Source organism: Arvicanthis niloticus, chromosome 1 (assembly GCF_011762505.2).
Source record: "Arvicanthis niloticus isolate mArvNil1 chromosome 1, mArvNil1.pat.X, whole genome shotgun sequence".
NCBI classification, from domain to species: domain Eukaryota; kingdom Metazoa; phylum Chordata; class Mammalia; order Rodentia; family Muridae; genus Arvicanthis; species Arvicanthis niloticus.
This window is the reverse complement of record NC_047658.1, coordinates 6,498,517-6,522,843: the sequence shown is the minus strand read 5'-3', so window position 1 is coordinate 6,522,843 and position 24,327 is coordinate 6,498,517. Positions and strand designations below refer to the sequence as shown.

Sequence of the window (24,327 nt, the reverse complement as noted above, 5' to 3'; positions counted from 1 at the left end):
CAACCTGAGTCTTCTTTTCATTATCGTGAGGATGGTCACTTTTAATCTGCTAGGTTATTGAACTTGGACATATTTTCTCTAGTTAATACTTGGTTGGGTCTGACTTATTTTCAAATGCTCATTGTTTTCACCCTCCCACGTGAGGTAAATTACTGTCTAACCAACACAGCTCTCCTGATAAATACGGATGTGTTCCTCATTCACATTTTTCCATCTAGATAACAGGGACACTGTACTCTGTGAGGGTGCAGAACATCTGGCTCTCTGAAATCGCTTTCAGACTACCACGTTTTAAACCAACAATTCTTTAGTTCAGTCTTTTCAAATTTACCATAGTCGCCACCAGAGCACAGCGAGGTGGAATCCCATTCAGTGGGACTCAGGCAAGGCATAATCAAGTCAGTTCCATCCCCTTCAGTTCCATCAGTGGCGCGCAGAACCCGAAGTACCTTTTGAGCACCACCCGGGAGCTTTTAAGGCTATGCCTTTTTGGAAAAATCCCTGAAACCACCGGGCACAGCTCCCAGGTGGGCTGGCCCAAGTAGCAGGACCGGATCTCCCGGAACGTCAGAGAACTGAGCTTCCCGGAGTCCCGCCGCAGGGACTGTATTTCCCAGGGTCCACCGCGCCGGAAGTAACGGATCGAATTCCGGTGTCGTGCATCGCTACCGTGAAAAGTCAGGTTTTTCTTGTAGGTGGAAGAAATCGCTCTTTGGCCTTCGTCCCTATAGGGTAAGATCGGAGCTAGCAGGCTGGGTGTGGAGGGCGGTATGGGGTGGGTGGATGTTGATATTTGTGTGACTGTGTAGGGACGGTGATGACTGTCCGTGTGTCTGTCTGTGTGTATACGCACCTTGAGCTCTCTGCAGTGTCTGTGTCACTATGCTTGTAGCTTTCTGCTCCTTCTTTCTTTTGTAGACACAGGGCTGAAGCAAGGAAGGGTCAGGTGCAGAGTCTGAAGGGAAGCTTCCTCTGAGATACAAGAGCATTTGAGGCCGGAAGTGTCTCCGAGGGTCGCCTAAGGGGGAAGCTACTTGTTAAGTTCCCTAGGTTTCCCAAGTGAGTGTTGTGCGAAGTGATGGAAAATGCTCACTGAGGATGCCCTCAGATACAATGAAGGATCTCTTGCTTCCTGAAGCTCCCTGAGTCGGCCATTAATCCAAAAGAGTGCGGCAGAAGCATGAAACCATTATTGCTACCCATCTAAGACTCAAGGACGAGTTTGCACTTTCTCTCTGGGTGAGGAAGAAAGCTTTAGTTTTAGACTACAGAATTGTCAGCAAATGAAGGAATAACAGCAAACTGATAGCCCAACTTTGTGGCCCTTACATTGTTCCTTCCCATCCCACTTAGTATTCTCATTATTGTTTCAGTGATTCCTGACATCTCTCAATAATCAGACCCTTTTCCCTAGGCTGTATAGATAAGAATCTTCAGAGGTTAACCTTAGGAATTTCAAACTCGAATCAATTCCTATCCATGGCTCACATAGCAGATGGACTTTGATCTTTATAGACCTTCCTTTCAAAGCAGATGCTGGTGCTGCTTGTATTTAATGCTAAATACTGGCTCCCAAGATCTGGTCCCTCCCCCCAGGAGCAGATCCTTGAACATACCAAATGATGCTATGTGAACCTTGCTCCCCAATTTAAAACCAGTGTTTAAATAAAACTGGGCACAGCCAGTTACTGATTGGAATAGAGAGAGGTAGAATTAGAGTAACTGGGCTGTGGGTCTCAAGTAGGCACCACCAGGGGAGGACGAGAAGACTAGAGAACAGGAGGTCTCCAAGAGCTGGACCAACAGCTCCTGCCAGAGGGATAGGCCTCCGAGACACCAGCCTGCTGGAACAGAAATAGCCCTGAGAGTTTGAAACAGCAAGTATTTGGGAAGCTCGGTTGAGCCAGTAGCCAGAGTGTCACTTAAGAGATTTAGGTTAGGGGCAATCTCCCATAATCGCACAGAGCCTAATAAATATAGTTTGACTCTGGTTCATTTAAGGTTAGGTGGGGATACGTTTAATAGGTATTCTGTTCAGAGGAAAAATGTAGGTGGTAGACGATTTCTGTTCACTCTTGAGAATTTTGGGGAGTGGGAAAGTGATAGCACTAAATTTGGCATCTTTGAGAGCTAGTAATTTTCTGAGTATGTGTGTGTGGAACGGGTAATATTCACCAGATCCTGGTGAGCAATGCTGTCGTTGAATGTGGCGTGTGTATCTGTGCTAACCTGGTTGGAGTCTTGGTTCTGTCCCCTGCTGCCTCTCTGGTCCTGTCCTGAACCTTAGGATGCCTGTGGTGAAGCCTGTCAGTGCAGTGCTGCCATATACTAAGGACCTGGTGAGCTTTAGTTGTTGCTCTGTGAGGCCATTTTGGGTTCATTCTCCTCAGTGTTCTGCAGGACAAGGGGTGTGAGGAATAATTCGATTACTGTTGGATATTTAAGAAAATGACTCAAAAAGAAAAACTAGGCTTTGTGGTGTGCATTTTAATCTCCACATTTAGGAGGCAGAAGCAGGAGATCACTGAATTCTGTAGAAGCTTGATCCACATAACAAGCTCTAGGCTGGCTGGACTACACGGTGACACCCTGTCTCAAAACAACAAGGACACAAACTGAATGTATTAATGTAAAGCAGAACTTTCTCGATTTTCAGATTTTTTTTTTTTTTTTTGTATTGTGTACAGTGTGATAATTTGGAGACTTTCTGCTCATCGGAATGAGTAAATCAGCATTGACGAAATGAGTAAACTTACTGTCTGTGCTTCTTATTCTTTACAAACTATCAGTCACAGTCACCATGGTTCATGATATGTCGCTGAACCTCAGTTGTGTACTTAAAACTTTATAGTCTTTGATCGGCATCTTCCCAGAAATCCCTTATGAGTCTACGTCTCCCATAACAACAGTGCTGCACGTCCAGCCTCCGCCACTCAAACCTCAGTAACGAGCATTTTACTGTTCCTAGGAACTCATGAGTTCCCATGAGATAACAGGGTTAGATTCTACATGACTGAGGTTTGCCTTTTTGTTTAAAGATTAACTAATTTTCTTGAAACATATGTGTATAGGATAATGTGTTCATGAGCACAGGTGCCCTCAGAGGCCTGAGGTATAGGATCCACTGGAGCTGGAGTTACAGGCACTGTGAGCTGTCAGGAGACTGAACTCAGTCCTCTGGAAAAGCCATAGCAGCTCTCAGCCTCTGAGCCATCCCCCTGCCCCAGCGTTTGTCTTTCTGTCTTTAGCTTATTGCACTTGTTATTCTCCGTGTGCATCCATATTGTAGTAAATGGTTCACTGTGTGTGAGCCTCGTTCTCCATGTGCTTTGTCCATTCATCTGTTGGTGGGGTCGGTATCACAGCTGTGGAAATGATGCTGGAATGAAAGCAAGAGTGCGTGTCTCTTGGAAGTGTATAGCATGTACAGTAGTGTAAATGTCAGAGAATGCGGAAATGTGTGTGGTGGAGGTGCTCAGTGCATGCAAGCATGGGACTGTGCAGTGCCAGATGCAGCAGTGCATGTCTGCAGTCCCAGCCCTGCTGTGGCAAGACTGGGGTGGAGACAAGAGAATCCCTGGCAGGCTGGCTAGCCTGGTGTATGCAGGCAGTCAAAAAGGATAAAGATAGAAGGAAAATTTGTTTGTAAATTATCTGGGGATATAAAACTGTAAAATTTCATAAGGTGATCAGATGTGTACTTGAGAGGGAGAAGGGGAAAGGAGCATTAGGTGTTCAAGGCCAGCCTGGAATACAGGAGACTGTCTCAAAAACAGATGAACAGTCCCACAGTGTATTGAACCAAGGCTTAGACCTGTTGGCTAGGGCCCTGGATCCCCATTTGGTGACGGCTGCTCCCTGGGGCAGTATCTTAGGGAGGTCTGGGGTTGTGTGTGCTGCTCAGAGCTTGTGAGTAGAGGGTCAGTGCTGCTGAGTGTGGTACAGAGCACAAGCTGGTCCTCACCCAGCCCAAGACAGAACAGTTGTGTCAGCCATGCTGCGGCTGAGAAACCCAGTTCAGGATCAAAAGACCTAGGACACCCAGAACAAATCTAGTATTATTTTGTTCAAAATATCCCATGATATGGAAAGGTGGAAACACACACTCACTTCCTGTGACAGAATGTGTTATAGCTACTTACCTTCATAAAGGATCATGGCTTAGTTAATACAACATAAGTGTTATCATAGATGAGCGAAGGCTCTCAGGAAGGTGTTCCATGGTGCACAGTCCCATTTACTGAAAGTGGGGACAGAAGGCTGGACCCTGCCTGAGCATTGCAGCTGCAGCCCCTCCAGCCTTGCTGTGCTTGAGCCCTGAGTTTTCAAAGGAGGTGCCATTTGGATGCTGTAAGCCCCTGGCAGCCTTGATAGGTGGGGTTCCAGTAGGAAGATCTGCTCACAGTAGCAGGAGTAGCACAGGTGCAGGGCTAGCTGGATCTCAGGGTGGAAGATGGGTCCCTTCTGCTGGCATCTTCTGGAGGAAGTTCAAGGCAGACATGTCTGTTCTGCACTCCTACCCTGACATGACCCCTTTGCAATGGGTTGTGTGGGGTTAGGAGAGGATCGGCTTTGTGTAGGCTCCTGTGTGCTTTTGATTTGTGTGTGGGAGGCTGTGAGCTGTGGGAGGGGAGAGAGTGAGTGGGGATGCAGGAGAAATAAATGGAGTTGTTGAAATCACAGTGACAAAGTCAGTCTGGGAACATCAAGTCACAATCCAATGAAAGGCTTTCTTTTTGTCTCCAGGGGAGGAAGCCTGAAGAAGAATGGCCAGCTCCAATTCTCAACACATGGTCTGTGTAAGTTGTATGTCTCTCCTTGACAAAGGGGGACTTTCAGGTCAGGTGACTCCTTCCTTGTCTTTCCTTCTTGAAGCTTCCCATGGATCCAGAATCCCCCATCCCAGTCTGCCCCTTTACAGTGAGGGTTGGCAGGTCTGAGCCTCTTCCCAGCTGGTACTGGGGTTGTCTTTGAATGCATTCCTGCACATGTGCTCTCTGCTTGGTCTGTGGTGAGGGAGGACTGTCGCTGCCGATGAGGCATCAGTCCCACAGGGAAACAGGAACTTTGGGGGCTTCTGAGCTTGGAGGTGATGGTCTCATTGACTATACTGGGAAACCTGATTGACATCTGTAGTGCTGTCAGGCTGATGACCCAGGGTGTGAGAGTGAATGTCCCCTGTGCATGTGTGTGAAGAGGTGACCTGCTTGAGGCGGCTCTAAGAGAGCTCTCAGTAATCAAAGGGAAGGCTCACACGTAGTTTATATACTCTTACAGAGTATATAAAAATCATTCTCAGGACAACAAGTCTTTATATCATCTGATATGATAATGAAGTCAAGGACTCACAGCATTCCTTGTGTAATTTCCCTGACCCAGGTGACATTTCTCCTTTGTGGGGATAACCTGAAGGATGAGGATGGAGTGGAGAGGCACAGTTATTGGATATGTAGGTGGATATGCACAGCCGTCGTTTATGGGGAGCTCGTGCAGTCAGGTGCCTTGAGCATTTCCTTATGGCTCCCTTCCCACGCTTGAGTCCTTTCCCTTCTGTTTGTCCATCTTGAAAGCTTCCCCAATTTCAGTCTCCTTGTGTTTGCTCTTTCAGGGGTCAGTGACATTTAGGGATGTGGCTGTTGACTTCTCTCAGGAGGAGTGGGCCTGCCTGGATGCTACTCAGAAGATCTTATACAGGGACATAATGTTGGAGACCTATAGCAACCTCGTCACCGTGGGTAAGGCCTGTGTGTCATGAATGGGGGATGTGTCCCATACACTGTGTGCTTTCCTCACTCGGAATTAAAGGACAGTACCATTTTCCAGTGGTAGCTGAAGCTGAGTGGTGACTAATTCCTGTTATTGCTTCACTGAGAATGCTGAGGCAGGAAGATTGTTTTGAGTGCAGCATCACCCTCAGATGCATCTGAGTTCCAGGCTAGCTTAGTGTAAAGCCTTGTTTCAAAGAAAACAAAACAAACACATAAACAAAATAAATAAAGAGATAAATCCATAAATAGAATCTTGGCTGGAGAGATAGCTCGGTGGTTAAGAGAACCAGCTGTTCATATAGAGAATCCAGGTTCAATTCCCAGCACCACAGAGGGCTCACAACCAGGTGTAAGTCCAGGAATCTGATGCCCTCTGGCCTCCATGGGCACCATGCATGCCTGTGGTGCTCAGTCATACACACAGACAGATCCTCACATACACATGAAATAAACTTTAATCAAGAAAATGTTAAAAGAGGGAGCTGAGTTCCTTCTTCTTCCCAAAGGAAGAATGTGGGGTTTGTTGGATTCAAAATAGGACCTTCGTGAAGCTCGTGCTTGCCCGCCCTTTGTCGGTCTTCTCAGTGAGCTCTAGGTTCAGGGAGAGACCCTGTCTCATTTAGTCAAGAGGAGAGCAATCAATGAAGACACTTAACACTGGTCTGTGTCCTATACATGCTTGAACATGTGTGCACACACCCTCGTGAGCACATACGTACTCCTTACATGCACAACTAAATGCAAGAGCCGTTAGGATTTACTTACTAATGAATCAGTAGAGTTGACTCAGAAACAAAAGTGGACACATTCTTTTTCCTTCAGTGAACACTTCCTTTACCTGCTTTGTAGTGGAAGTTCTAGGCTGTGAAGTTTCTTTTTTGTTGAGCAAATCTGAAGAATGAGGTGTAAATTTTAACAAAGGCAACATAACTGACAAGAATTAGAATAACTTTTATGACTGTGAATGTAGGTCAGGAGGAGACCACTTCCCCAGCATGCTCAAAGCCTTGTTCCATCCCTAGAATTACGAAATAAATAGATGGAAATGTATAAAATGATTTTGTATTAGTGTAGTTCGGACAATCTTCAAAGTACTTGAAACAGTATTTAATCGTAATATCGACCCTATCAAATAGAAAACATTAATTCAATCTATTATTACTGTTACTACTATTATTGTTGTTGTTATTATCATTACTACTACTGCTACTAATTTCATCTTTTTGAAGGCAGGTCTCGGGTAGCAGGGCCACCCATGGACTTGCTGTGTTGTCACTGTATGTGTGCACCGCCATGTCCAGTGTTTACATGTAACATTGAGGACAGAGTCCTATGGACTTGCCTAAATAAATGTCATTGTTAGTGAGCTGCAGAGTTGGGGTTCACAGTAGACAGTGTAGCCTATGGGTTCATGTTCTTGATACTCAGTTATGGTTTCCTCTTAAGTGACAAGCCCCTATCTGCATTTAAAGGACATTAAAACCCTAATCTGAAGCAGCTGGGTTCTTACCCAGGTTGCTTTTTCTTCCTTCTCTGAAGTCTTTCCTCGGCATTATTTTGGCTTTTCGAAGTTTTTGATCTGTTTTTCCAAGACAAGGGTGTTGCTATGCAGGGTAAATGGCCTGGCTCATATCCCCCCACCGCACACTTCCATACTGGCCTCTCAAGACATGATCTACTGTGCCCAGCTGTATAGACCTTTATAATAAATAAGTCTGTATTTTAAAAATCTACACAGGCAGGGCATGGTGGCGCACACCTTCAGTCCTAGCATTTGGGAGGCAGGGGCAAGCAGATCAAGGAAATTCAGGGCCACACTGGTATACATAACATGTTCCATACATCCTGGGATTATTAGAGAGACCCAGGCCCAATGAATGAATGAATGAATTGAATTGAATGAATGAATGAATGAATGAATGAGAGTCTATACAATGAGCCACTTCTTTCTTTCTTTTAAGTGGGAAGTTGCATTTTCAAGCCAGATCTGATCACCTTACTAGAGCAGGAGAAAGAGCCCTGGATGGCTGTGAAGGAAGAAACAGACAGGCTGAGCCCAGGTGAGTAAGAGTGAGGTGAGCCTGCAGCCCTGCCAGGCACTGCATGTGGTCAGAGAGGCTGCACAGAGCTGACACTGGATGTGGCAAACTTCCTTCAAAGCCCCAGGGTCTGTGGGAAACATGCCTGAGCCTGGGAAGGAAGTCAAGGTCAGAGCAGAAGCTGTCAGAGGGGCTTCTGTTTCATGAGTCACTTTCAGTTCTTCTTTTCTTCCCTCCCACTGGAGCAGGTGCCCTCTCTGTAACCTTTACAAGTATCTCATTATTGGTTATGTGTGTGTGCACACATGTGTGCAGGTGTCCACAGAGGCCATAGAGAGGGTCAGCTCCCTGGGCTGGAGTCACAGGTGGCTGCTGGTACTCTAACCCAGGGCCCCTGGCAGAGCTTTCAGTGTTGTTGACACTGAACCAAAGCTAGGACAGTTTCAGCCCCAGTGAAAGCTGTACCACAGGGAGGCATGCCAAATGTTTCAATTCTGTCTTCATGGTCACTGTAGACACGGTGTGGTGGTGTATCCTTCCTGCAGCACTGGGGAGGTGGCAAAGGCAGATTAGATCCCTTGAGCTTGCTGGCAAGTCAGCCTTGTTTATTTGTGCAGCTCCAAGAAAATGATAGACCCTGACTCAAAAAGAACAGATGGAAAAGTCAGTGAAATATCTGAGTGCCCACGACACATCCTTCTACCTAGCTTGGCAGGGAGCTGTGATGTTGGTTCTTGGTTGTCAGTTTGACCACATTTGGAATCAACTAGAACCCAAGCAGCTGAGCACATCTGTGAGAGATTTTAGTTAATGAAATCATCTGAAGTGGGAAGACCCACCTTTGATCCACATCTCTTGAGGTGGGAAGATCCACCTTAAATCTGGGCCACACCTTGTGGTGCAGCCTGTGAAAAGGATGGGAAGGAAGCTGTGCTCTGTCTGCTTCCCTCACTCTGCTGGAAAGTTCAGTGCCTCACTGGCGTGAGAGCCTACTCCTTCAGGACTTCAGCATGTGCTGAGGACCAGCTGAGAGATCCAGTCTTGGACTGAACTGCTACTGGCAGAATAACATTCTGTTCTGTAAATGGACCACATTTTCATTATGCATTCCTCTATTGAAGGACATGTAAGTTGTTTCCAATTCCTGGGTATTCTGAATAGAGCAGCAGCAAGCATCTTTGAGCAAGTGTCTCTGTGAAAAGATGAAGCTTCCTTTGGGTGTATGCCCAAGAGTGGTATATATGAATCTTGGGGTAGAGCGATTCTCATCTTACTGAGAGACCAACACCCTGATTTCCATAGTAACAACTATCAGGTAATTACATTCATAATGTCTAGTCCATTTGTATTTGGCAACCTTGGATATTATTATTAGTATTATTATTATTATAACCTTGGATATATTATTAGTATTCAACTAACTATCCTAACTTGATGAGTTCAGAGTTCTATATTTAAATCATTTGCTATCACAGCTATAATTTTATCCACCTGTAAGTATCTTTTCAGACCTTAAAACATTTTCTCAAATCCTAAAAACATAGACTTAATTGTAAGGCTATAGCTATCTCGTCTTCAACTCCATTAATGATGCCAGAAGAATAAATATTAGCTGAGTAAACATGAAGTACAAAGCAAGCAGCTTCCAAAACTGTAGAAATGACAGAGGCAGGTTGACTGCCTAGACAGGCGTTCGAGGTTTCTGTGTACCGATGGCGCATCATCTTCAGCCTTTGGCCCAGCATCTGACAGACATTTCTGTGAAGCAGGAATTATCAATGACTTGCTTAACTTGTCCTTCTAAAGACCAGCAGTCAGCTGCTTCCATGTCCTGCTTGTCCACTGCTTAGACAGAATGCTGTCTGCAGTTGAAGCAAGGGCAGTGTCTTTCCCGGTGGTTAGCTTGCCACATAGAAGCAAACTCCATATGGAAGTTTTTTGATGCTCGGTATCTTCTTTGAAGTGGAATGGGGATAGTGTCAGGAGTTGACACGACTGTCAAAAAAAAAAAGCCTTTTATTAATAAAACATCTTTAAATGTCATATTCTGTCAGTCTCTGAGTTTTTTGAACCATCTATCTATAATATATCTGAATATGGAAACATTGATTGCTTCTACCTATTTACTATCTATTAAACCTAGGAAACATTTCTGAAAATAACTATATTAGTATCTAACGTGACCATAGGTTTGATTAATTTACTACTAACTTATATTTCTTAATTATCCTAAACAGTTTACAATAGGAGTATTCAAGGACTAGAACTTGTATTTTTAAATGAGATACTTAAGTACAATACCTAAAAGGAAGAGTTGAAACATATATAATATAGTAATAATATAAATATATATTCTTAATTTATATTCAGAATATATATTAAGATATATATTCTTAATTCAAAAATATAATCTTAATTTTGTATTAATATTCAGAATTCATTCCAAATGTAAAATATTTGCCTTGTAAATCCTATCATTCCTATATTGTTTTTTTCCTTTTCTTCCATTTTCTCCCTTCTTCCTAACATTAGATAGAAGAGAAAGAAGGATAGAGGAAACAAAAAGAGAGAAATCCCTTAACCTACCCCCTTTCCTTTGTATCCTCCCTAACCAAGCCCCTTAACATCTTGCATCTAAAATGACAAAAATCATCCATTGAACAACCAAAACCAACCCATCCCACCTCTTGGAAATGAGAATGTTCTCTTAAAATTCCTTCCTGCTTAATGTGTGCAAAGTCTCTTTTGGGGGACCTGAGAACATTAGGATATTGTCCTGTCTTAAGAAAACTAGCTGGGGAAGCTGGCAGTGGTGGCGCACGCCTTTAATCCCAGCACTTGGGAGGCAGAGGCAGGTAGATTTCTGAGTTCGAGGCCAGCCTGGTCTACAGAGTGAGTTCCAGGACAGCCAGGGCTACACAGAGAAACCCTGTCTTGAAAAACAAAAAGAAGAAAGCTAGCTGGGGGTGGTATGGATAAATGCTGGGAAGGGGAAAAGGCCCACAGAGTACCAGACTACAAACTACACTTATGTCCTCCTTTCATCTCTAAGTTTGTTAGTTCGGATCTTCTGCTTGGGACTTTTAGTTAATTTGGCTAAAGGTTTGTCAGTCTTACTGATTCTTCTCAAAGAACCAACCCTTTGTTTCATTGATTCTTTGTATTTTTTCCTTTCCTGTTTTTTTTTTTTTTGTTTTTTTTTTAAATTGATTTCAGCTCTGAGTTTGATTACTTCTTATGGTCTCTTTCTTTTGGGTTTAATTTAACCTTTTTGTCTAGAGTTTTTTTGCTCTTGTTAAATTGTTAGAGTGAGATTTTACATTACATTTTTAAAAAAATGTAGCTACATAGTGCTATGAATTCACCTTTTAGAACTGCCTTCTCTGGTCCATTTGCTTGGAATTGGAAGATCATCTTTCATGATATTTACCCTGAGATGATGTCTGTCCTTAGTGTTAGGGTATGTTTATTGGGTTCAGCAGAGTATAGGACCTGTTTTCTTTTCTTTTTTTTCTTTCTTTTTTTTTTTTTTTTTTTTTTTTTTTTTGGTTTTTTGGTTTTTTGGTTTTTTGAGACAGGGTTTCTCTGTGTAGCCCTGGCTGTCCTGGAACTCACTCTGTAGACCAGGCTGTCCTCGAATTCAGAAATCCGCCTGCCTCTGCCTCCCAAGTGCTGGGATTAAAGGCATGCGCCACCACTGCCCGGCCAGGACCTGTTTTCATATACATTCTGTTAGTTTGTACCTTTTTTTCTATTTTGGTTTTAGTTTTTTGAGACAAGGTTTCTCTGTGTAGGATTTTCCTTGAACTCACTCTGTAAAACAGGCTGTCCATGAACTCAGAGCTCACTCTGCCTCCGAAGTGCTGGGATGAAAGGTGTGTGCTACCATGTAATGCTTCATTGTGTTGTTTCGATTGGGGATTAAGACCATTGGTCTTGAGATACAAGAATGCACAGATTTGTTGATTTGTTTTATTTTGTTATAGTAACGTGTGTGTCCCCTGTGTTGATTCGGTGGTCTGGGATTAGTGTGTGTGTACTTTCTTGGGTATGGCTAATCTCTTTAGTTGGAGTGTTCCTTCTAGTGCCTTCTTTAGGGATGGATATGTAGATACATATTACTTAAATTTGCTTTTATCATGGGATGTCTATGGTGATTAAGGTTTTTCTGAGACTAGTAGTCTGGGCTGGCATCTGTGGTTCCTCAGAGTCTGTAAAGTATTTGTCCATTCGCTTCTGACTTTGCAAGACTCCAAGGAGAGTCATATATGGGTGCTTTTATTCTTGGGCTGTGTCCCTTAGAGCTTTTCATATTCTTTCCTTCTTCTATGTGTTTAATGTTTTGATTATTATGTACTGAGTGGACCTGCTTTTGTGGTTCAGTCTATTTGGTGTTCCACATGGTTCTTGTACATTAATAGGCATCTTATTCGTTAGAGTAGGGAAATTTTTTTTATGATTTTGTTGAAAATATTTCTTTTATCTTTGAACTGGGGTTCTTCTTCTTTCTCTTCTTCTTTTTCTTCTTCTTCAGTTTGTGCAGGAATTTTTTTTTAGATTTACCATTTTATTTTCAAGAAGTATTTATTTCTTTTATTGTGTCTTCAATGTGTAGCCTTAGATTTTTTTCAAGACCTATTTTAATTCTGGTTCTTTGAATGCTTTCCCTTCTAGCCCACCATCCACCAGAGGTAGGGAAAAAGAAAGGTTAATAGGAACCAGGGCTTGTGGACCTGTTTAGAAATAGTCTTTGGGACGATTCAAATCTTTGTTGTTAGCAGTCCAGTTCACTAGCAAAACACTTAACATGAATCAGTAGTAGCCACTCAATCCAGAAGAAACCACAAGGCTCTGCCGATTGGTATAAGCCCACAGACGTAGCAAGAAGCAGTTAGAATACTACCAGAAGTCCTTTGGTGCATTTCTCTCTACAAAGTCTGACAAGCAAAGAAAGCAAGGTGAATCAATGTAAGTGTCATCAGTGAAGACCAACAAAGACCAGTAAAGAGCTGCAAGGCGAACCAATGCAAAAGCATTGTCCACTGTCTGTTGGATTATGCTTATACCCTTTTCAAACATACATCCTCTCAAGCGTCTGTCCAGGCAAAACATCACATGCCCTTTCACCAGAGAGCTTCCGGAAAACCACCACGTGTCTGTTCTCAGCAAAACATCCTCTTATAAGACAGCTTCCAGAAAAACATCAGATGATATAACTAAGTCTCCAGAAATTTCTACTTCATCAGTGTCTGAGATTTTTTTTTTTTTTATTTCTCATATTGTTGGTTACTCTTGCCTCTGAGGGCCCTGTCTGAGTTTGTAAGCTTTTCGTTTCCAGATATTTCTCAGTTTTAGCTTTATTTATTCTCTTTGTGCTTTCAGGTCATGAACTGTTTCATTCATTTCCTTCCACCGTTTGGGTTTTAATAGATTGCTTTAAGGGATATCTTCCTCTTTAATGGCTTGTATGGTATTTTAAAAGACTAAATATTTTTCTTGCATTTCAGCAGTGTTGTAATACTCAGGGACTGCTGTGGTACAGTTGCTGGGCTCGGGTGCACACATATTCTCGCTTTTATGTTTTTATACTGACATTTAGGCATCTGCATTTGTGAAGTGCTTATATCTGATCTTGTCTTTGTTGCCTGGGTTTTTTGTTAGTTGGTTTCTGTTGCCCTCTCTGATTCTTAGGACTCAGTGTGGTAGCTATGTATTACTTGGAAGAAAATTCTTGTGGAACCTGATGGGTATAGACACTGAGAATTCCAGGTAAAATGTGTTCCTAGGTAATGGGAGCTGACACTTAGGAATGGAGATGGGCTAGGGCGGGGCATGTTCAGGGATTATGGTGGTCTGAATATGTTTGGCCCAGGGAGTGCCACTATTAGGAGGTGTGGTCTGTTGGAGGAAGTTTGACACTGTGGGGGTGGGCAATGAGACCCTCCTTCTAACCATGTGTGAGCCAGTCTTTTAGCAGCCTTCAGATGAAGACGTAGAACTCTCAGCTCCTCCTGCACCATTCCTGCCTGGGTGCTGCCATGCTTCCACCTTGATGATATTGAACTGAACCTCTGAACCTTGAAGGCAGCCCCAATTAAATGTTGTCCTATTAGAGTTGCTTGGTTATGGTGCCTGTTAACAGCAGTAAACCTAACTAAGAAAGAAGTTGGTACCAGGGACTAGAGTGTTGCTATGATAACCTGACCATGCTTTTGTTTGGAAGAATGTGGATTTTAGAACTTTGGACTGGGAAAGCAGTGGAATCCTTTAAATGGAGCTTAATAGGCTATACTAGTAGGAATATGGAAGACGTTGTTGCTGATAATGATTTGAACTGTGCAGACCTGGCCCAAAAGGTTTCAATGGAGAAGAATTTCGAAAGTTCACTCTTATGAAGAGTGTTTTAATGAAAAGGAGCAAGCTGAGAAAGAAAAAATACAAAATATATGGTTCAAGTATTAAAGGGACACTAGGAAGTAGAATGGGTACTTTGGGGCAAGATCCCACCCAGCTAAATTTAGGTCAAGGCATGGTGATGCACACCTTTAATCCCAGGAGACAAAGCCAAGCAGATCTCTGCTTTCAAGGCCAGCCTGGGACAGAGTAAGTTCTAGGTAAAGAGAAGCTTAAATCGAGGTGTGATGGTACATAGTACATACCTTTACTCCCAGGAGACAGAGCCATGCAGATCTCTTGAGCACAGGGCCAATCTACAGAGCAAGTTCCAGGACAGCTAAGCTTAGGCAGTGAGGGAATTTCAAAATAGAAAACTGGTAATAGAATAAGGGGGCCATGTTCCACCTCTGGAAACCAGCAAAACTCAGCAGCTTTGGCCTTGTGGCTCTGGCTTTAGAGTCCAGAATAGAAGGGACTACTGGGACAGTTTATCTTGGTTAGCTGGAGCTAAGAAATTATCGGTGATTAAGAAGAGATCAGTATCACTGAAGTGAAAATGGCTGGAAGTGTTTTCTGAGAGCACAAACGAGCTGTGTTCCAGAGATAACCAAGGTTGTATCTCATGCTGCAGCTGGACTTGGTAATGTATAAGAATCAGGTTTTGAAGGTATGACGGGGTCATGGAGAGCAGCCGAGGCTTGGCACTGTGAGAGGCTAGGGAAGGCTATTGGTGAAAGTGCAGCTTCAGTTGCAGTTGACAGCCCAGGACTGAAGGGGTCATGCAAAGAAGTTAAGACTTGACACCATGACAGGAGCCTATGAGAGGCTATTGGTGAACCCTCATTACAGTTGAAGACCCCAGTATATTAGAGGTGGCAGTACCATGGTACTTAGAACAACAGTGGAAGTAAAGTGGTGTTCACCAGAGCCTAGAGTGCTATAGAGGAAAGAGATATAGATGTGACCTAAGCCCTTTGGAGGAGTCCAGAAGATCATGTGTGGATCCCAAACATTGTAACAATAAGCTGTAAAGTTGAAGTTGCCTTGGAGACCACAAGCTATTTGAGATGCCGAGGCTGTGGGATATCTGCTGAGAAAAGCTTCTAACAGGGAGTGGAACCAGCCCAGGAGAAAGAAGTTTGTTGCAGTCAACAAAAATGAAAAAGGAGTTGGAGATCTGGAGATCGATTTGATATCAGACATGAAGATACAGAATTTGGAGTTTTCCCAGCTGGTTTCATGTCTTGCTTTGGGGATTATGGTTAAGTGACTGGATGAATCTCAGAAGAGATGTTGAACTTTGGACTTTTAACATTGTTGAGACTGCAATAGACTATGGGGACTTTGGAATTTGGACTAAATGTATTTTGTATTATGCTATGTCTAGGTACGCTCCCCATAGATTGAGGTGTTTGAACAAGCCTATAGGGGACAGGGAGTGGATTGTGGTGGTTTGAATATGCTTGGCCCAGGGAATGCCACTATTAGGAGGTGTGGCCTTGTTGGAGGAAGTGTGTCACTGTGGTGGTTGGCAATGAGACCCTCATAACCATGTGGGAGCCAGTCTTCTCCTAGAGGCCTTCAGATGAAGATGTAGAACTCTCAGTTTCTCCTGCACCATGCCTGTCTGAAATTTGCCATGCTCCCACCTTGATGATAATGGACTGAACCTCTGAACCTGTAAGCCAGCTCCAATTAAATGTTATTCTATAAGAGTTGCCTTGGTCATGGTGTCTGTTCACAGCAGTAAAACCCTAACTAAGACAGGGATCCATAAGAAGGATGAAAACAGGTGTTCCACTAGGATCTGCTCATTCCCCTGGGAAGTGGGGACTGGAGATTGGATTTGGAGGAATGGAGGGAGAGGTGAAGATCTGCAGTTAGAAGTCTACCTGTTTTACTGACCAGAGTGGTCTTTGAGTTTCCAGGGAAGGCCTGATGGCGTTGGTGGCTGGCATAAAGCAGTAAATATAGAGAAGGACGTTGGTTGGTGTACACCTGTGTGATGGACTGGAGATGGGGCAGGGAGGCCAAACAGGCAGGCTGCCACAGAGCTGGGATGAGACTGGGGAATTGTATTTGGAGGAGAGGAGGCACAGGTAAGGAGCTGCAGTTAGCCTACCTGTTTCCCTGGCTGGATATCTTTAATCTTCTTAAAAATTCTAAGGAATTCTGTTTTGTTTCTTCAGTTTTTTTTTTTTTTTTTTTTTTTTTTTTTTTTTTTTTTTTTTTTAGCTTGGTTTTGTTTTCTCACACAGGGTCTCAGTATGTAACCCACGTTGGCCTGGAACTCCTGATGTAGCTAAGCTACCACTGGCTTCTTTTTGCTGGGATTGAAATTGTGTACCACCTCCATCGACATCACTACAGATTTTTACCTTCTTTCTTCTTTTAAGAATTCCGATTCCAGGCCAGTTATCTTATAGCATAACAGATATTATTATTTATTTGTGTAGTGTAGGCATACATTTTTTACAACCTACTTTAATAAGTGTTTAACCTCCCTTACCTACCATAGGTAGTGGAAGAGAAAAGTTATTAGAATATGGGGAAGTGGACCAGTTTAGCAATAGTTCTTTGTGGTGAACTTGATCTTTGGCAGCAATTCAGTCCCATAGGTAACACCAAATATTACTCAGCAGCTGTGGACCAGTCCTGTTGGCAGGCAGACACCACACACGAACCAGCAGCTGTGGTTCAATCCTGAAGAAACTGCAAGGCTCACCAACTGGCCCAAGGCCAATGAAGGGGCAAGAAGCTGCAAGAACTTCACAAGCAGTTCTTTGGCGAGTTTCTCTCACTGTTGGATTATCATAAGCTGAGCTCACCAATGCTATGTAAGGTGAACCAATACATGCATGTTGTTAGCGAAGAATAGTGAGGCAGAGCAAACCAGACCAATGCTCTATCTCCCACTGTCTCCATTATACTTTATCACGGGTCCTTTCACATGTTTGGTATAGCAGAACATCTTTTACCTGTGTCTGTTCCAGAAAAAACATCCTTTCACCTGTGTCTGCTCCAGAAAAATATCTTTTCACCTTGTCTGCTCCAGAAAAACAGCCTTTCATCTGTGTCTGCTCCAGGAAAACATTCTTTCATGTGTCTTCTTTAGCAAGACATTCTTTTACCTGTGTACCCCAGGAAAACATCATTTGATATAACTGACTTTCCAAATAAAACAGAAGTTTCCACTTCACTGTGGAGACTTGATAGTTTTTTTTCTCATGATTTAGTTCAAAAACTTTTACCAGACACTATGTGTTAGGATAAAGTGGCAAGTTGTGCAAACCTTTTGCAGGCTTGTGCCAAGGTATGTGGCTAAGAAAGTATACCACACAACTGATTGAGTGTAAGAGCTTCACTGGGGGCTGGGGGTGTGGTGTGATTTATCTTGTGCTCCTAGCCCTTTAAAAAATCATCTGGCCTTTTACAAATTCTTAACTATTAGAACTGCTTGACCTTCAGTGTAGGATATAAAACAGCCAATAGAGGCTGAAAAAGGAAATTGAGTATAGTGAGAGGAGAACAGAGGCTGAGAAAGGAGATTGAGCAGAGTGAGAGGAGAAGGCTGTTGGGACAGAAGACATTGTTAGGAGACAGTAGAGTCAGGAGAAACTGAGCTGCACAGATAGGCTAGAACACTTGTTACAGTTTGGAGCTGCTATCATTGGGAAAACTGGGAGAGGGACTGTTTAAGCACACTGATGGGGAACTGAGGGAGGAATGGTTGGAAGAAACTTTTGAAGGGATTGGGCTGGAAACTGAGAGGAATGGGTGGGAAAGAAGTTAGATTGAGGGATCATTCTCTGTGTCCCCCCTCTATCCTTCTTTCCCTCTTACCTAGTGTTAGGGGTAAAACTGGAGGGATAAAGGGTGGGAAAAGAAGAACCCACAGAGTAGCAGAGACCAGCTGCATGGGTGAAATTGAAAGGCTGTCTCCAGTGGGGACATAAGGGTGGTAGAGAAACAGAGGGACTGAAAAAATGAATAAAACTGATTGAGAGACAGAATGGGAGAGCAAACTGGGGTGGCTGGCCTTTTATGGGCCACACCTGACACACCTGGTGGCTGTGCGTGACTCCAGACTTTAGCATTTATATACCCTCTCAAAAGTCCCCAGAATTCCAAACATCAGACACTTGCAGAAACTTATCAACAACTGGAAAAACCAGGCCCCTGCCAGAGTACAAGCAAATCGTAGTCATCTGCTGTGGACAATCTGAAGTAGCCCCATACCCCACACCTGAGATTAAAAACATATGTTGAAGGGGGTGGCATACACCTTTAATCCAGCACAGAGGAGGCAGAGCCAGGCAGATCTACAAAATAAGCCCAGGACAACCAGGGCTGTTACATAGGAAATCCAACAAACAAAAGGGGGGAAAAAAGACAAAAAGGAGCAAAACAAAACATATTTCCATAATGTTTCTCTGTTTTTAAAGAAACCAGAATTCTTTCTACAGACATGTCTTTCCAACCTGTTCTACTGCAAACTATATTGTCTTACATAAACTTTGCTTATTGCTGCTCTCCTTGCTCCTGTTCAACTTCTCAGATACTACTTTAGAGCCTGGCCATTCATTTAGTAGCTTTATGTTACAGGAAAATAAAGTATTCTTGCTTTCTCCTTTTTTTTTCAGACTTGGAGATGGATTATGATGCTGAAAATGTGTCTCCAGAAAATCCTATTAATAATAGAAACTTTCTCAAACAGAGCATAAAACAATTAAGTATAACTTTTGACCTGAAGGACTCTAGAACTAGTAATGGCCCCACCTATAGTACATTCCATGGACTACAAGGAGATCAAGGAGATGCTGATGAAAAGGTTATTAACAAGGAAGAAATGCCTACTTTTACCAGCCAGACTCTTACTCAGACTATAGAAAAAGTATATGAATGTAAAGAGTGTGGGAAGTACTTTGGTTGTAGGTCAACTCTTATCCAGCATCAGAGTATTCACACTGGAGAGAAGCCCTATGAATGTACAGATTGTGGAAAGGCCTTCAGACTCCCTCAACAGCTTACAAGACATCAGAAATCTCACAGTGGTGAGAAACCTTTCAAGTGTAATGAATGTGGAAAGGCTTTTCATCTTCCTGATCTACTCAAATACCATAAAACCATTCATACAGGTGAAAAACCATTTGAATGCAGGGAATGTGGGAAATCCTTCAACCGTGTCTCTAACCTTGTTGCACATAGAATTATTCATGCAGATGTGAAACCATATGAATGTCATGAGTGTGGGAAAGCCTTTAAACGTCGCTCAAATCTTGTGCAACATGAAAAAATTCATTCTGATGAGAGACCCTTTCAGTGTAAGGACTGTGGAAAGGGCTTCATTGTTCTGGCACAGCTCACTAGGCACCAGAACATTCATACTGGAGAGAAGTCATTTGCATGCCATGAATGTGGAAAGGCCTTCAGACTCCCCCAACAGCTTACAAGACATCAGAAGTCTCACAGTGGTGAGAAACCTTTCAAGTGTAATGAATGTGGAAAGGCTTTTCATCTTCCTGACCTACTCAAATACCATAAAACCATTCATACAGGCACAAAACCATTTGAATGCACAGAATGTGGGAAATCCTTCAACCGTGTCTCCAACCTTGTTGAACATAGGCTTATTCATGCTGATGTGAAACCACACAAATGTAATGAGTGTGGGAAAGCCTTTAAACGACACAAAAGCCTCATGCAACATCAGAAAATTCATTCTGGTGAGAGACCCTTTCAGTGCAAGGAATGTGGAAAGGCCTTCATTGTTCTGACTCATCTCACTAGGCACCAGAGCATTCATACTGGAGAGAAGTCATTTGAATGTAACGAATGTGGCAAGAAATTCAGAACTGCCACACACCTTGTTATGCACCAGACTATTCATACAGGTGAGAAACCCTTTGAATGCAATGTATGTGGCAAGGCTTTTCGGCTTCAGGTATACCTTTCTGAGCATCAGAAAATTCACGTTGAAGAAAAACCCTTCAAGTGTAAGCTCTGTGGGTCAGCCTTCAGACGTAAGTACCAACTTAATGAACATTACACAATTCATACTGATGAAAAACCCTATCAGTGCAAGGAATGTGGGAAATGCTTTCGTCAAAGGTCCAATTTTACTGAACATCAGAGTATTCACACTGGAAACAAACCCTTTGAGTGTAAAGATTGTGGGAAGTTCTTTAGACTTAATACACTTCTCATTCGTCATCAGAAATCTCACAGTGGTGAGAGACCTTATGAGTGTAAAGAATGTGGAAAGGCTTTTCATCTTCCCAGTGAGCTTAATAACCATCAAATTGTTCATACAAGTACAAGACCCTTTGAATGCAAGGTATGTGGGAAGTCCTTCAAGCGTGAATCCACCCTCATTCAACATAGTGTTATTCATGGTGGTGTGAAATCATATGAATGTAAAGAATGTGGGAAAGCTTTTATTCATCGCTCAAGCCTGTTCCACCATCGGAAAATTCATTCTGATGAGAAACCTTTTAAGTGTCAGGAATGTGGAAAGGCCTTCGTTGTTCTGGCATACCTCACTCGACACCAGAGCATCCATACTGGAGAGAAATCATTTGAATGTCAGCAGTGTGGGTCAAGCTTCAGATTTAAGTCCCAACTCAACAAACATCAGAGAATTCATACGGATGTGAAACTCTTTCAGTGCATGGAAGGTGGAAATGACTTTGTTCATGGAACAAACCTTAGCATTGATCAGGGAATCCATACTGGTGAGAATTCCTTTCAATGTAATGAATATGGGGAAGCTTTTAAATACCATTACCAATTTCCTTGGACATTTTAGAATTCATATTGACAAGAATCTTTATGAATGTAAAGAATGTGGGAAGTAGAGATGTTAAAGTACATCAAAGAATTCACACTGTTGAAAAACTAACAGTGTGAAGAATATCGGAAAACATTTAGTTGATTATGAAACTTGTTTTGACATTATAAATATAATATTAATAAGTCTTATGGTGTAAGGCAAATGGAAAGGCCTACAGTAATTCCAAGCTAGCTAGATGTATATCAGAGAATTTCTACTGATGAGAAATTCTATGAATATAAGTAAGGTGGCAAAATGTTTAGATTTAGTTCAGCCTTCATGCACAGTGGCAAATTCATATTGGTAATAAAGCCTAGCACTGGAAAGAATGTGCAAAGAGCTTTAATTGGAGCTTAGGGCTTCTTCAGAATCAAAGAAGCCATGCTGGTGTTAATGTAATGAATACAAGGAGTGTGAGAACATTAATAGAATTAGCTGTTAAAGCTCATCAGAGAGTCCATATAGGTCTGAAACCTTGTGAATGTGAAGACTCAGAAAAAGCCTTTATTGTAAATGGTGAGCTTACAAAACATGAGTAAATCCATAATCTCCAGCAGGCCTATCCATGTAAGGAAGGAAGACAAGCCAGCGTATGAAAATGTTATTGAACACCAGAGAACTCATATTGGGAAGACTGTGACTTAAAAGAATGTGGGAACTTTAATCTGTCCTGGGATTTGTTCAACATCAAAATATTCATGTGCTGTTGCTGTCAAGAAACCCTCTGGAATAAGAATGTGGGAAGTCGGTTGTTCAGAGAAGATACTCTGTTGAGAATGTCTTTTATTGTCAGAAATACAAGGTTGTGATCATGTTCTTGATTTACTCTCATCTTGTTAGTTGTATAAACTTAATTCACTGATTAGTCACCAAGGGCTGTCAGCTAAGGGAGAGCAACTATTGCAACTAGGTTTGTCTGAGATGCTTTTTTTCCCACCATGGTTCCTTTGATATTAGAGTAGATTTTACTTTTTGCATTATTTGTTAATGGCTAGCACAGGACCAACCAAAGTCACAGCAACAGATTTATTTTATTTTATTTTTCTGAGACAGGGTTTCTCTGTGTGTCTCTGGCTATCCTGGAACTCACTCTGTAGACCAGGCTGGCCTCGAACTCAGAAATCCGCCTGCCTCTGCCTCCCAAGCGCTGGGATTAAAGGCATGTGCCACCACTGCCCGGCAGCAACAGATTTATAATAGATAATAAAATCCTTGACAGTATTTGGTCAATGCCCATGTTCTATAATATAGTTTTTACATAGTTTTAGTTTCATGAGCATTAGTATAACTGAAATGAAAGCCTAATTGCACTTTAGATAATTTAGGAAAAGTCTCATGGTTTTACCCATTATTAAATTTTAAATAATTTTATTCTTGATACATGTAATGGATGGTTAGAAACATGAAAGTATTTGAATTGTGAGTCCATTTCTTAAGTATTTGTGTGGTAAAGTTTTAAAACAGAGTCATTGATGAAAAGTACTTTCTAAAGGAATAAAAAACATAAAAAGTTAAATAGTCAGAATCCTATTATTTATGCCTTCTCCACAAATAAAAATAAACTATACATTTGTGATAAGACAAGAAAGTTGTTGGATCCTCCATCTCTTATTCTTGCTGAGAACATTTTAGCTTCAACTATAATTTGATTCCCTTGATGGAGATCTTGTAGAATATCCAATTCTACTGGAGGTCAAATTGCCTCTGATAATTTATCGTGGCTTCTGTTTAAACCTCCTACTCCAGCTATCTGCTTATCTTGGCATCTATTAAACTGCCTGCTTGGGGAAAAGCTCCCCCCCTGCAGCTCCCAAGCAAGATAATAGAATGTGGTTTTATTCTAAATGCTTGGGATTATACTTGGGTCCCAAATACCTGAATGTACTCAGAGCTGGCTGGAATAAAGACTTTTATTTGGCTCTAAACTGTGTCTGAGTGGGCATCTCTGATGGGCAACCTGTAACACCTTAACAAAATAGCCAGATTGAAACTACTTATAAAAATACATATGTGAAATTTTACATCCATGTTGAAAGCTTGGAATATTCAATACATATCTGTATTCTCACCTAGATTGAAAATTGTCAATAATTTACAAGATTGATCCTGTTTTTCTTTGTATATAGATTTGAGGATGTGCCATTAATATGTTTTAGAATTGAGTGTGGTAAAGTGTGTCTGAGTCCTAGTTATTATAAAGCTGAATTAGGAGAATCGAGTTGGAGGCAAGGGGCTGAGAGATTGCTTAGTGGTTAAGAGCACCTCCAGAGGTTAAGAGCTCTTCCAGAGGTCCTAAGTTCGATTCCCAGGAACCACAAGGTGGTTCACAACCATCTGTAATGGGATCTGATGCCCTCTTCTGATGTATCTGAAGACAGCTACAGTGTACTCACATAAATAAATCTTAATTAAAAAAAAAAAAGTTGGAAGCAAGCCTAGCTATATACTGACTTTAAATCCACTAAGGCAGTATAGAAGCCACTATTTAAAAAAAAAAAAAAAAGTTATAGACATGACATTTTATCTGTTATTACATCAGCCAAGATAGAATGTCAAAGTCAAATTTTATGGCATGCATACGTTTGTAATTTACCTCCAAACTTTCCTGTTTTGAAATGTATATATTCTAAAGAGACTTCAGTATAGATAGATATTTGGCCTTGCTCTGTCCTTTATTAAATTTTCAGTGTTGATTTAACCTGGAGTTTTGTTAGCACAGTAGGGATGTTCTCAATCACCCAGCTGCATTCAGTCCTTAGGTGTTGTATTTTCTATCGAAGGGAAATTAGTTTCAGATGAAACATTTTGAGTAAGAACACATTGTAGATTATGTCTTGTAACATGTCCAGAAACATGTCAGCTATCACATTACTGATGAAATTAAGTTTCATTTGGATAAGATGGCAGGTGCCAGAGCTCTATTAAAAGATCTAGTTTGTTATGGTTAAGTGATCTATGTGGAGAAGCTATTACTTCCAAGCATAAATATGTATAGTTTAATCTTGAGTAAATACAAATAAAGATTGAAATCAACATTAAATGGATAGCATAATGATGCATGCTGTAACTTGAACACCATAATTCAAGTTGTGTGGTGTAACTGATGCTGTACTCAATATTAAACTCCCCTTCTATCTTGGTTTATATATTTTCATCATGTCACCTGTAGTTGCCAAACTCAAAATCCACCATTGTGTGAAGAGAAGCTGATCCCATGCTGTGGCAGGTATGAGTAGTGTTGTAGGGGACACTGATGGTTAACACAGCAGCATAGAATGGATTTCCCCTTTTG

At 41.9% G+C, this 24,327-nt stretch overlaps 1 protein-coding gene across 1 annotated transcript; it reads left to right on the top strand.

Moving 5' to 3' along the window:
- Nucleotides 1-596: 596 nt before the first annotated feature.
- LOC117704580 (uncharacterized) lies at nt 597-24,075 on the top strand. The gene is made up of 5 exons (XM_034496780.2): nt 597-732; nt 4,747-4,799; nt 5,609-5,735; nt 7,730-7,828; nt 18,847-24,075. Exons 2-5 carry the CDS (start codon nt 4,767-4,769, stop codon nt 21,009-21,011), a joined length of 2,424 nt encoding a protein of 807 aa, XP_034352671.1. The 5' UTR covers nt 597-732; nt 4,747-4,766; the 3' UTR covers nt 21,012-24,075.
- Nucleotides 24,076-24,327: the final 252 nt, after the last annotated feature.

What these genes read in the sequence shown, in the direction of transcription:
- LOC117704580 (XM_034496780.2), top strand. Translation starts at nt 4,767, where the DNA reads ATGGCCAGCTCCAATTCTCAACACATGGTCTGT. An exon ending in TAGCAACCTCGTCACCGTGG is followed by an intron (nt 5,736 to 7,729) that starts GTAAGGCCTGTG and finishes CTTTCTTTTAAG; the next exon opens with TGGGAAGTTGCATTTTCAAG. An exon ending in AACAGACAGGCTGAGCCCAG is followed by an intron (nt 7,829 to 18,846) that starts GTGAGTAAGAGT and finishes TTTTTTTTTCAG; the next exon opens with ACTTGGAGATGGATTATGAT.